General features: G+C 38.9%; 1 protein-coding gene across 1 annotated transcript in view; it reads right to left on the bottom strand.

Moving 5' to 3' along the window:
* psmc3 (proteasome 26S subunit, ATPase 3) overlaps positions 1–14007 on the bottom strand; it is a 75959-nt gene that overhangs the window by 42670 nt on the left and 19282 nt on the right. Inside the window, exons 6-8 of the mRNA XM_064335678.1 lie at positions 9930–10067; positions 3683–3826; positions 3032–3180 (exon numbers count right to left, since the gene is read on the bottom strand). Coding sequence (XP_064191748.1) covers positions 3032–3180; positions 3683–3826; positions 9930–10067 — 431 coding nt within the window. The remainder of the gene's footprint in view (positions 1–3031; positions 3181–3682; positions 3827–9929; positions 10068–14007) is intronic.

Genomic DNA, 14007 nt, shown 5'->3' with positions numbered 1-14007 from the left:
GTCACATTTCCTAAGTTTTGTTTTCATTAGTTAGTGGTTTGCCCCTTTTTTGTAAAGCACATTTAATTTTCACCTGTTGAAGGAAATGTGCTAAATAAATAAAGTTTGATTTGATGTCACATTTCCTAACAAACTTGTCTTTATCATATTTACAGAGATGCTGATCAGGAAACACGGCCTAGTTCACCACTAGCTAAGAGGCCACGCAAGCGTTGCAAGAGTACACCAGTCTCATCTCATCTTCCATGCGTATAATTTGCTTCAATAAATGTTCTGAAAATCAAAAGATGTCTTTGTTTCTGTCTTCTAAATGGCTCACTGAGTCTTTGTCTTAGTGGTGGGGAGGCATGCGGCCTCGAATAGCCTACTTAGCTGGCAAGTCCTCCTACCCAATGCATATTCATTACAGAAAGGCCATTTGCCCTCCCATTCTCACCTGGTGTTGAAAAATAGTAGTCACGACACTAACCTTTAGCAATTTATTTTATATTTCTCATTGGATTTGCTAAAATATTTTGTCATCTTTTGATACCCAAGACCTTGATGAACACATTTCAGTGACCAAAAATCTTAGTTACAATTGTTTAGTGTGTTTTATTACAACATTCCCGTGCATGTTCAAAAGTACTGTTTACAGTTTGTGTGTTTTTAGAGCAATTTGCAATCTACATTATGACCTACTTACTGCTGCCATATTATTGTAGCAGGGTTTGTGCTGAAAACAGAGATATGAAACACTTTGGAATCACTGCATATAAAGTTGATGAAATTTACACAAATGTCAGAGCATGGCACAATCACCACAGTGTGCCTCATTTTACGCTCAGACCCCAGAGGGTTAATTTGAAAATGCTGTAATTGAGTAAGCAACTCAAAGAAATCACGGAAACAACGATAGAGACCCGGCTACACTGACGATTATCCTAAAGTAGGCCTATCCCAACCGATATCAGCCTAATATTAGCTGGGGCTTTATTCTTCTGAAATACAAATGATATCTCCAAATCACATAGCTACACACCTCTAAAGTTGGTGAGTCACCCAGAAATGCAACGCAGCGTGACATCAACTACAATTTTTCAATGCAGATTGACCGATGTCCTTATGAGGAAAAGTTACACTCTGTTGCCCCATAATGTCAGTAGTATCTCCCCCTGGCCGGCAGACCTTCTGCTGTAAAGACTAATACGTTAAATGAAACCCATAAGCACATAACTGGTAAGAGAGTACACATGCACGGAAAAAAAGATTTAAACTCATTACATCAACTGTTTATAATGCCAATGTTCAAATAGCTTAACCCCTTCGCGCAAGCCCCTAGTGGTCGGCATGCCGGCGTGCCCAGATTACTGAACTCATTCATTCAGTGCTACTGCAACCAAAGTACGAGTTAAAATTTTGTTCCAAAATTATGAATATAAACTAATTTGCGTTAGTATTGTAAATTGTGCAAATGTCCTGCTTCATTTAAGCCATTTTTCAAGTCTCTGTGGTGTTCACATCTGGAGTTATAAGGCTTTAAATAGGGTACCCCCTAAATGGGAAAGGATTGGCAAGACTTGGCATGTGCGCAAAGGGGTTAAAGCATACAATTTTGAAAAATGTTACTAAAATGAATTTTTGATCCAAAAGGATAATTTATAATTAAATGCTATTAAAAGTCAAAAGTATACTTTCTTGGACCTTTTGGATAGTGAACAAAGATAAGCATAGTTTTGAAGTTATCATCCCAAAATGCTAGAACTTCCAAAACCCTAGTGTGGAAATGGATAGAACCAATTTAACTGGTTAAGCATTTCATGCCAATATCAGGCCTGCAGGTTATTTGTGAAAAACACCACTGATGGTCCACTTGCGAAGAGGCCAGTGCCAATCTCCTTTTCATCCACTTAAATCACTACATTCCACCGTGTTCTAATTGCCCCAACGATGAAGTGAAAGTGCGCCCAACAGCTTCCATTTTCAACCCAAGCTGAAAGGAAGACAGCCACAATAAAGACAAGTTGCATTTTTTCTTTCGCATTCAAATAGAAATTTTCACATTCCAATGTCAATATTTTTTTTCTTTTACAATTCAAAGAGCATTTGAATAATGAACCATCATTTTACAGCCCTAACTGCCATTGATAGTTCTTTGGTCCTCATGTTAAAAGGCAACAGAAAAAAACTCAAAATGGAAATTTCCTACCTAGAATCAACTCTAGAACTTTTGTTAGCTTTCTTGGGTATGAACTAATGATGCAACAACACACAGCTGGTCAAGAAACAGCTAAGCAGCCAAATGTCCAATTTTTGTCCCCCAAAATTGTCCTACATGGTTCACCTGATATGGATGTAAATACCTGGAAATTAAAGCTTACCCCCCGCATTTGAACCCATATACCGAATATTCATATCCAATCCAATGAGCTTGAGTAGAGCCAACACAACAAAAATTGTGTGAGTGTCCAAATACTTATGCACTATATGTAGACTTATTCCATCCAGTTCCCTCTCCATTGGTAAAGTCCTAAGGCAATTCTGAATTGCCACTTGGGACTCCTAGCCACAGCTGGCCCAAGGGCAAAAGTACTTTAGGTGGACAACCCATTTGGGAGAATGTTATGGGGTATGTTAACTGATGCGCCCAGTAACAACATCACTACTACTTCACATTATACAATTTAATTTAATGACGATTAAGAATAATTAATTTTTCCCAATATTGTGTGTGCATTGTTCCACATAAAATTACAATTTTTTGTCCAATGTATTCTCCTCATTTCATGGCTAAGCATTAATTATACGTCAATTAAAATTGTCAGATGAAAATACAAGAGGTTTTTATAATCCAGAGCTGCATTAATTCAAATGGCAGTGCCACAAAACATTTTGCTTACAGGACAAACTGATCAACCACTAGTGGTTAGAGGTTTGTTTTTGGAGTATATTGCATGACCTTGTCCCCCAAACTACATAAACCTTCATGCAGAACATTTCGTAGCTGTGCACATTGAAAGCGGCTAAAATCATACTCTGACTGCCCACTTACCGTTTAGTTCCAATAGCATCAAGCTCATCAATGAAGATAATTGAGGGGGCCTTCTCTTTGGCCAGAGCAAAGGCATCACGGACCAGTTTAGCCCCATCACCAATAAACATCTGGACAAGCTGTGGGCCAGCGAGCTTCAGGAAGGTGGCCTGGGATAGCAAGGACAAAAGGATGTTACTGAAATATGAGAGCAACAGCAAAAGGCATGTGGGCTTAAGCCTAATGCCTTCTTTTAAATCAGCTGGTACAGAATGTAATTTAATACAGGCATGCCCAAGGTTGTCACTTAAGATTTTAATTCCTGCACTTTAGTAAATGATATGCAGTTGATATTTAATTTATAATACCCATTCCTGACTTTTCAAAAAAAAAAAATCATAAAAGGTCCTAAATATACCAAAATAAAAAGCAACATGAGTGTGGTATTCACAAATAACTATGAAAACACAAAATATGTTGCCAGTAAATAAGTCATCATCAGAAAGCTGGCGTGGCCTGTTTGATAAAAACAAATTAGGGTTTCCATTGTATGATCTAGAGGTTTTGTGTCCCATTAATTAAACAAAATGTGACAAAGGAAAAACTGTACAGAGAAACAGTGCCATTGGTCTGAACAGCACAGTTGTAGAAACAGAAACAAATGGACTTTACCTTGGTCTGGGCAGCACAAGCTCTTGCCAGCAATGTCTTCCCTGTGCCTGGGGGTCCATACATCAGCACCCCCTTTGGCGGCTGGATGCCCAGGTTCTCAAATTTTTCCTTATGATTCATTGGCAGAACAATGGCTTCAACCAGCTGCAAAGCAGAAAACCCAGTTAACGCACAACTTTAAATCACCGGCTGCAAGGCAAAGAGAACCCAGCTACTGCACAACCTTACATCAGCTGCTGCAAGGCAAAGAGAGCCCAGTTACTGCACAACCTCACATCAGCGGCTGCAAGGCAAAGAGAACCCAGTTACTGCACAACCTTACATCAGCGGCTGCAAGGTAAAGAGAACCCAGTTACGGCACAACCTTAAATCAGCGGCTGCAAGGTAAAGAGAACCCAGTTACGGCACAACCTTAAATCAGCGGCTGCAAGGTAAAGAGAACCCAGTTACGGCACAACCTTAAATCAGCGGCTGCAAGGTAAAGAGAACCCAGTTACGGCACAACCTTAAATCAGTGGCTGCAAGACACAGAACCCAGTTACTGCAAAACCTTAAATCAGGGGCAAAAAGGACAAGTATAAAAGATATATACTCCCATTTAAAAAGTAATCAAGAATACTCTATATTGCAATTCAATTTTATTTGTCGGCCTTGATGTTTACCATAAGCACAAAAAGATTTCAAGTTCCTGCAAGACGTTTTGCAGGTTGGCCATATGCAGCAGCTAGCACTGTTTTTTGGCAGTTTCTTACCTTACAGTGAAAAAATTCTCAATTTGACATTACAGTGCAAAGTAAATGACCTAAAAGCAAGCTACCACTACCCTCTCGAAGAACTACCCATCGTCGCTTTCGCCCCTGCTTGGAAACCCATTACACGTTTCAGTAATCATACCGTTCCAAGTTCATCAAGCTCATTTTACATAGCTGTCGACTGCAGTTAATGGCTTCCTTCTAGCTTAGCTTAGCTATTCTACTGCGCACTGACCTATGAACCGTGTAAGAACTAAAATGTAAACTGTATTCTCAAAACAGCGCTTTTTCCACGGTAGTTAATAGTTAATTCTCAATGTAATGGTTGCCAAGTAATTTGCAGCTAGCAACAGCAATTAATTTATAATAAATTAGCTATCTTTGTTAGCTAGCTATGTCAGTTAGTTCACGCATAGCACCGTAGCAGCAATGGGAATAATATCGGTTACCACTTGGTTTAAACACTTGGTTACCACAATTTCCTGTGTCAATCAAGTATCTACTTTTCGGGTCATTTCAAAATAATAGCTAAAAGAAAGATTTATTTGAGCTTTTATGTACTATATCACATGTTCAGTGGGTCAAAAGTTTACATACACTTTGTATTTTGTGCCATTGCCTTTTAATTGCTTAACCACTTAGCGTAATCCCCCTAGTGGTCGACAGGCCGGCATGCCTAGATTGCTCAACTCAGACATTCATTACTCCTGCAAGCAAAGTAGCAGTTGAAAAGAGAAACTCTGTTCTAGTTTCATTAGTAGACAACACACAACGAACATGTCGAATACTGAGTTTTGCAGCGACACCATTGTCGCGCTGGTCATTCATTTAACAAGAACCCCCTCCTTGCAGTCTCATCTGCAACTACACCCCCCACCCATGGCACACTGGACAATAGTGTCTATCTGGGCATTCACAGAAATATTCTTTCACCACTATAAAATCATATTCCGTCATAGCAACAAGACAAATCCAACAATAGCCCTAAGATATGCCAATGCAGCAGTGAAAATGCTGCTCGCTGAATAACAAAATAAACGAGACAAAGTTTAAAAAAATTATACCATGTCATTCTACAGTCAATATCTGGGACTAAATATGGAATAAATACACATCCTGGTTTTCCACGTAGAGATGTCCCTTTTGAGACTGAGTGGTCATATATTGTCTTGGACAATTCATTTGTGAAATATATGCGCATTTGTGATGCTTGGGTACCTTCCAAAATAGCTGTGCCTACCACACATGTCGTTTACGGCGTTGTCGCCCTTTTTAGTACAGACTGGCTTGATTGACAATTCATTTATTCAGTAGATGAGAGTATAAGCTTTCTAACGATGTATAACATGTCTAATTTTGCTTTTGGAATAGCGTTTTATAGGTCAGCGTAACCTAAAATTTTCTTATCATCGCATTCAATCTGTGGTAGCAGTAAAAGACGCTGTTATCGTTACTCTGGTTTTATTAGTTTTTTAATGAACTGACAGTTTGAAGACAATAGTAGAGCGCGCCAGGTTACAGTTGGCTAACCACGATGTACTGTATGTCTTGCGATTTCAGGTGAGCGACGACGTCTAAATTTGCACAAAAGTGATATTGCATTAGTACAATGGATGTATAAGAATGCTAGGATGTCAATGATGCTAGTAGAGTGTGTGTATGAGATTGCTAAATGTTAGGAAATACAAGTACATGCTTATATCATGTAGTCGCTAGCTAACTGGCTAGTTAGCCCTACTGTAGCAAGCTAGAAGCTAGAAATGTCCGTTCGTAATCAGTAATATGTGCTTACGTGTGAATGTCTAGTAAATGTGTGTTTAGTTATGGTGAGAATAATGTGTTGATCCGAATCTGAGAATTGCAAACTTTATTTTATTGAGAATGTATGACAATAGATAATAGATCGCTGTGGACAGAGCAGCTGTGATGATGGCAAGATTGTGTTGTGTGGCGCAGCAGCAGTGAACTTTGTGTAGAGGAGCAGCTCTGTGTGTGGCTGGCCTATCACAAGTACGGATATTGACACATTTTACTCGGATGGTACTCGTGCTCGTAAATAGTACATTATCCCTACCGGATACTCGTTTCATCAGAGTATTCGGTTCAACCTTAGTGTTTATATCTTATTTTGCATGACAGTGCCACGAATAGGACATCCTCACAGGCCAAGTGCTAGGGATGAGGGGAAATTAGCGTGCGCATGCAGGTGAACACAGCGTTCGGGCTCATCTAATTGCAAACTGTCACGATTCTTAGCTGCTGGAGTAAATTTTCCTTGTGGGTTATTCTCGGTCGGAAGATGTGGGTGGTTGCAAAAGGATTGCTTTCTTCTCATTCGTCGGAGTGGTGAAATTGCCTTTTTGAATGGCGGCTTCTCGCTCCTTCTTCGTCACAAACCTTGACTTTGATTGTAATCTTGATTAAATATATTCGTATTTGAACTATTTCTATTGCTTGCTGGACATTAAGACTCTCATAATTTGTGGGTTTTGGGATATTTTATAAATGTATATTTTGGTGTTAATTTAACGCCGGCTTGTGTGTAGACTAAAGTTGAATGTGCGTCCATTGAGACGTGATTAATTGATTAGCCTGCTTCAGTACACCGTGGGGCTATATTATCATCTCCGATTGTTTCGTTATACATATTATTGTTATATTGTCAAAAAAGGAAGTGTATGATTTTTAGTTTGTGGCTTTAATTAGTAGCCTCTGCCCAGTCTTCCAGCACCGTCAGTAGGCTAGCCCGGTACTACCAACTTGTACCTAATAAAGTGGCCGGTGAGTGTATATAATTATACCGACATCCAAGTAGATTGTATGCCTATACAAATCAGCTACCTATCACCTGGTAGTGCGATTCCTAAGTCCCGTAACATCCCCCTCCCCTCGCTCCCCCGCTTTTTTTTCCTTTCAGATCCACACTGATCTCATATATGGCCTCTCTGGAATCCAGTTGACGGAAATCCGTCGTAGCGACGGAGAACTTTAATCCCTGGGTCTTTAATAGGTCGAATTAACTGTATTAAAATGAATATACTACTCCTCTATCTGTTCCAAATGCTACCTACCATTGTACCAAAATATTTCTTTAAACAATTGAATTCAAGCATGTCAAGGTTCATATGGAGGAAAAAACCATCAGGAAGGGGGCCTAAAACTTCCTAACTATCAAACCTTCTACTGGGCAGCACAATCTCGGGCAGTTTGGGTATGGCAAGCAGATGTACAACAGCCAGTACAACTATTTGGTTGCAAACAGAACGGCATGATCTCAACTCTATGTCTCTAGCTTTCTTCAAACAACTACAAACACTGACAACGAACCCATTCATAAAACACACTTACAAAATATGGTCTGAAGTAAAAAGTGGAAGTATTCAACCCATCTATGACCTTACTCTGTTACACACAAACCCTCTCTTGCCTAAGGCTATAAGAGACGGGCTTACTCAAGTATGGTTTAGGAAGGGCATCAAGACATTTGGGGATCTATACAAGGAAGGGGTCTTAGAATCATTTAAAGAACTTACTGCTAAGTATGGCCTTGACGGGAGACATTTCTTCAAATTCCTGCAACTCAGACACTATATTTTAACAGAACAAGGGGGTAAACTTTACCGATCACAAAACAACCATTAGATAATATGCTGAGTAGCAAAAAATAAATTAAAGGGTTTGTATCTTACACCTACGCTGGCATTAATCATCTACTAGAAAAGGAGGGGTGTAAGGTGAGGGGAAAATGGGAGGGTGACCTAGATCACAACTTTGATGAAGATTTCTTTTAATAATAAACACACATTGACTCAGTTCAATCTGATACATAGAGTCTACTACACCCCGGAAAGACTGCACAGTATAAACCAAACAATCTCTCAATACTGTCCAAGGTGTAAATCTGAAGTTGACTCCCTTATTCATATGTTCTGGTCTTGTTCACAATTATCTAGCTACTGGGAAAACATATTAAGAAGCATGTCCACGATAACTAAAATAAACATCCCACCTGAACCAAGGCTAGCTCTATTAGGGGATACATCGATATTGCCAGTGCAGGGTAACAAAATAAGATTTATAAGAATAGCTTTGGCAACAGCTAATAAATGCATAGCCCTTAAATGGAAGGATGAGCACCCACCACCGCCCTCTCTCTGGCTCAGCGAACTAACTTCTTGTATTCCCAATGAGAGAATAATGTACAATTTGAGGCAGAGGCCTAATGTATTTGAGGGAATATGGCATAACTTGATTGACTTTGTGGAAGCAGCTGACCTAGATGATTGAGGAGTCATGCCTAGACAAGAAGTGGTTGCAGTTCAATCCAATTTGAATGGTCGCTCTTTTTTCCAGAACTGTTGTTACATTTATTTCTAAGTTTATTAACTTTCTTTGTATTCCTGTGTGCATCTTTTAATATTTTTTTTTTATATATAATTTTTAGGTCTATTTTTCTGGAGGGTCCTGTTAATATGCCCTGTGGTACTTAGTACATATCTCTGTATTCATTTCTGTATACGTCTTTTTATTTGTTTTGGTGGTTATCATCTTGCGTTGTTTATGTACCAGTAATGGGAAATGGGGGCATGGGTTGAATTATGTGTTCAAATTGCATCACTGTCTATTTTATGAAAAAATTCAATAAATAAAAAGTTCAAAAGAAAGAGTCTGTGGTCATTGCGGTTATTTCTGGAGGGAACCCTGAAAAGTGGCAAGGTCTCGGTGCTGTATCGGTATGGGGCATGCCGCCCCGCCAAGGCGTAACTTGGAGGGATGGCATACCTGCAATCGCAATTATTGAACACACTGCAAAATAAATGGCATTCATTTTGACCAGGCATTCCTCTTGAAATCTTACTGCCACACACCTAGCAGTTTTAGGGTCCAAACACACACACAGAACTCAGGATATCTGCACCCCAGGCACTCACCTATACACAAATGTATCTATGTACGTTACACAAGCCAGAGGCTTGGGTAAAAGCACCAGTGCAAGTTAACTACACATCAGCAAAGACTTCATTAATTTCAGTTTGCCAGACTTTTAAGTCCATTCATACCACCAACATTAGGCATCAAGTAATTTCCCCCCACCCTAATTAACTTGCATGACGACACAGCATCATTGGTGGGGGACAACATGTTTTTATATAAAAAGGAGAGTTGACAGTCCGCACTGCTTGTTTTCTTTTTGTTGTTGTTTTTTTTTTTTTTTTTTTTTTTTGCGCTTGATTCAAACAAGGAGAAATAAGAGATGGTGAGAGACAGAAAGGATTGAAACATGGAAGATGCGGTGAAAGGGATCAAGCCACACTCATCTATCTGGGAGACTTGTATATGGCTCGAGTTAGCCACCCTATAGACTGTGTCACATGTCTTGCCAGTAGCATACTTTTTAGCAACAGCACCTAGATTTTGTAATGGACCAATACATTTTGGATATCGCATAACAGAACGCAATTAATATTTTGTCTGTGTGTGCTTCAGTATCTCACCTCCTGAATCTGTTTGTCCAAGCCCCCAATGTCGCTGTATTGCTCAGTGGGACGTTCATCCACCTCCATGGCCTTTACCCGGGAGTCATACTCTGTGGGCAGAGTCTCCAGGATTAGGTAAGAGTCCTTGTTCACCCCCTGAGGACACAAATAAACCAAAAAAACAAAAGTGACACAGAAAGAATATAACTATAAACATTTTAAGTGGGCATTTTGTGCATACAGGGTATGCCTGCCATACGCAGATCCATTATCCTGTTTCACACATACACTGTGAATTTTTAAGTGTTAAGGGCACTCCTATACACAAGAGGAAGCAACCTAGTGTTTAAGAATAATTACATGTTGTTTTATGCAAAACATAATTGTATTTACAATGAAGATTATAGTAAGAAAATATGCTGTGAAACAGCTGGGTGTGTGGGCGTGTGCGCACGTGTCTGGAATAGTGTACTGTATCATAAGGTATAGCACGGACCCCTAGTACTGGGAAGGTATGAATGCAAAAATTACAGGTAGGCAGGGCAAACCACCAAGAGTGTTACAACTTTTCAGAATTCCTCACAGAAATATCTATAACCACACACTCTCAAAGCATAAAAATATTAAATTGTTTACACTCTGACCTCACATAGGCACATGGAATGCAGACAGAACTTAACACAGCCACACAATAAAGCTCCAAGGTTATTTTTTCCTTATATTCATTATCTCTTTCACCCCTTTGCGCACATGCCAAATCTGCTCAATCGTAGCCTATTTAGGAGGTACCTTATATAAAGCTTTGAAACTCCAGATGTGAGCATCACTGAGACTTGAGAAATGGCTTAAATGAAGCAAGACATTTGTACCATTTACAACACCAACTAACTTAGGTTTAGTGCCTTCGAAAAATATTCAGACCCCTTCACTTTTTTCCCACATTTAGTTACATTAGAGCCTGATTATAAAATGGATTAAATTCATTTTTATTCTCATCAGTCTACACACAATACCCCATATTGACAAAGCGAAAACAGGTTTTTGGAAATATTTGCAAATTTACTACATATAAAGAACTGAAATATCACATTAACATAAGTATTCAGACCGTTTACTTGTTGAGGCACCTTTGGGAGCGATTACAGCCTCGAGTCTTCTTGGGTATGATGCTACAAGCTCAGTACACACCTGTATTTGGGGTATTTCGCCCATTCTTCTCTGCAGATCCTCTCAAGCTCTGTCAGGTTGGATAGGGAGCTTTGTTGCACAAATATTTTCAGTTCTCTCAAGAGATGTTCGATCAAGTTCAAGTCCGGGCTCTAGCTGGCCCACTCAAGGACTTGTCCCGAAGCCACTCCTGCATTGTCTTGGCTGTGTGCCAGTTGTCCTGTTGGAAGGTAAACCTTCAATCTTGGTTTCATTAGACCAGAGAATCTTGTTTCTCATGGTCTGAGAATACTTTAGGTGCCTTCTGGCAAACTGCAAGCAGGCTGTCATGTGCCGTTTACTGAGGAGTGGTTTCCGTCTGGCCACTCTACCATAAACACCTAATTGGTGGAGAGCTGCAAAGATGGTTGTCCGTCTGGAAGGTTCTCCCATCTCCACAGAGGAACTCTGGAGCTCTGTCAGGGTGGCCAACGGGTTATTGGTCTCCTCCCTGACTAAGTCCCTTCTCCCCTGATTGCTCAGTTTGGCCGGGCAGCCAGCTCTAAGAAGAGTCCTGGTGGTTCCAAACTTCTTCCGTTCTTCCAATGATGGAGGCCACTGTGTGCTTCAGCACCTTCAATGCTGTAGAAATTTTTTAGTACCTTTCCCCAGATCTGTACCTCGACACAATACAGTCTTGGAGGTCGATGGACAATTCCTTCGATTTCAGGCTTGGTTTTTGCCCTGACATGCACTGTCAACTGTGGGACCTTATATAGACAAGTGTGTGCCTTTCCAAATCATGTTCAATCTATTACATTTACCACAGGTGGACTCCAAACAAGTTGTAGAAACATATCAAGTATGATCAATGGAAACAGGATGCACCCAAGCTCAATTATTTTGAGTGTCATAGCAAAGGGTGCGAATACTTATGTAAATGTGATATTTCAGTTTTTTATTGTTAATAAATTTGCAAAAATTTCTAAAAACCTGTTTTTGAGTAGTCATTATGGGGTATTGTGTGTAGATTGTTAAGAACAAAAATGAATTCAATCAATATTAGAATAAGGCTGTAATGTAACAAAATGAGGAAAAAGTTAAGTGGTATGAATACTTTCCAAAGGCACTGCATATTCATAATCTTGAAAGAAATAATGTGCCACAAATGCAATTGACTAGGCAAAAAATCTCAAATGAATTTTCTCTCTTTTAGTTTGCAATGAAATACTGAGAGATCCCATACATAAAACAGGTTAAACTCCTGGATTTAAAAAAAATCCTTGACCACAAGTGCGTAAAATCTATGGTTGGCTATGCAAAACTACTAAATCTATCTATGAAGCAAAAAGAAAACTGTACCCAGTACCTCCAAATCTATCCAAAATCTCTAAATTATGCATTGCTGTAAATCACAACTTAATTGTGTATTTTACTACAAGTCAAGTGGAAATTACACTTTCCATCAGTACAATGGTCTAAAATATCTAGAGGTCCAGAAAAATATCCAAAATCTCTTCAAAAATGAATAAAATGCTTTTTCCTATTATAACGCATATAAATGTGTCCCTTATGAAGGTTTAAGATTAAACATTGATATCAGATTATAAAATAATGCAAAAACATTATCACACAATGTGGTACAGTACCTAAATGAGTAATCATTAACTCTCGTATGATTTTCTGAACTCTACAGTAAACAATGTTTTCTTCTGTGTGGATGGGACGACAATATTCAACCGTTCACCATGTTTTGGAGATGTTCCAACTCACGTCACATCCGGTGCATTAAATACAAAACCTGTTGAACTGCCGACTGAGCTATCAACAAATGCTTACGTTATAGTGTGAAATAACCTCATTATAAAATACTACTAATCAATTTAATCCCTTAGCGCACATGCCAAATCTTGCCAATCCTTGCCCATTTAGGGGGTACCCTATTTAAAGCTTTATAACTCCAGATGTGAACACCAGAGAGACTTGGAAAATGGCTTAAATGAAGCAAGACATTTGTACCATTTACAATACTAACGCAGATTAGTTTATATTTATAATTTTGGAACAAATAAAGTGCCACAAATGCAATTGTCTAGACAAAAAATCTAAAATGAATTTGCTCTTTTTTAGTTTGCTATGAAATACTGAGAGAATGCATATATACAGGAGGTTAAACTATACATGTGCTGGATCATAAACTTCTTGACCACAAGTACATAAAATCTAAAATCTGCAGAACTACTACAGATTTATGAAGCAAAAACTAAGCATTGTACCCAGCATCTCCAAATCTATCCAAAAAGTCTAAATTATGTATTGCTGTAAATCACAACACATATCATGTATTTCACTACATATCAACTGTTGTGACTCAAGAAACTCACTGTTGCATAATTTTTAAGTGGGAATTACAAGCTTTCCATCAGTACAGTGGTCTAAAATATCTCCAGAAACGTATCCAAAATCTCTTCAAAAATGAATAAAATGTTTTGTCCATTATAAAGCATATAAATGTGCCCCTGATGAAGGTTTAAGATGAAACATTGCTATCAGATTAAAAAATAATGCAAAAATATAGGGCTGTCAAAGTTAACACGATAACGCGCTAACGCAAATTCGTTTTAATGCCACAAATTTTTTTAACGTACGTTAACGCACATTCTGTTATGATGAACGTTTGCCCGACCCTTATGCTGCGTTCAAGACAACTCAGAAATAGTAAAAAACGAGGTCCGACTTGTGAAAAAAGCAACTGAACGGTCGTAGACCTCGGAATTATAGGTTGGAAATTCGAGCATCATATCTGAGCTCCGACTTTTCCAACTTCCTGATTGGTGATGTCACATTAAGATAAATGGCGGCATTTGTAGTTCGTGGTCAGAAAGAAAAATGGTATATTTAGGCTTTTCATGCATTTTCATTTGGGTGTGTGATTATATGATATGCGTTA

Source organism: Anguilla rostrata, chromosome 5, assembly GCF_018555375.3.
Source record: "Anguilla rostrata isolate EN2019 chromosome 5, ASM1855537v3, whole genome shotgun sequence".
NCBI lineage: Eukaryota > Metazoa > Chordata > Actinopteri > Anguilliformes > Anguillidae > Anguilla > Anguilla rostrata.
Note: the sequence above shows the minus strand (reverse complement) of the source record. Positions and strands in the feature narration are given on the sequence as shown.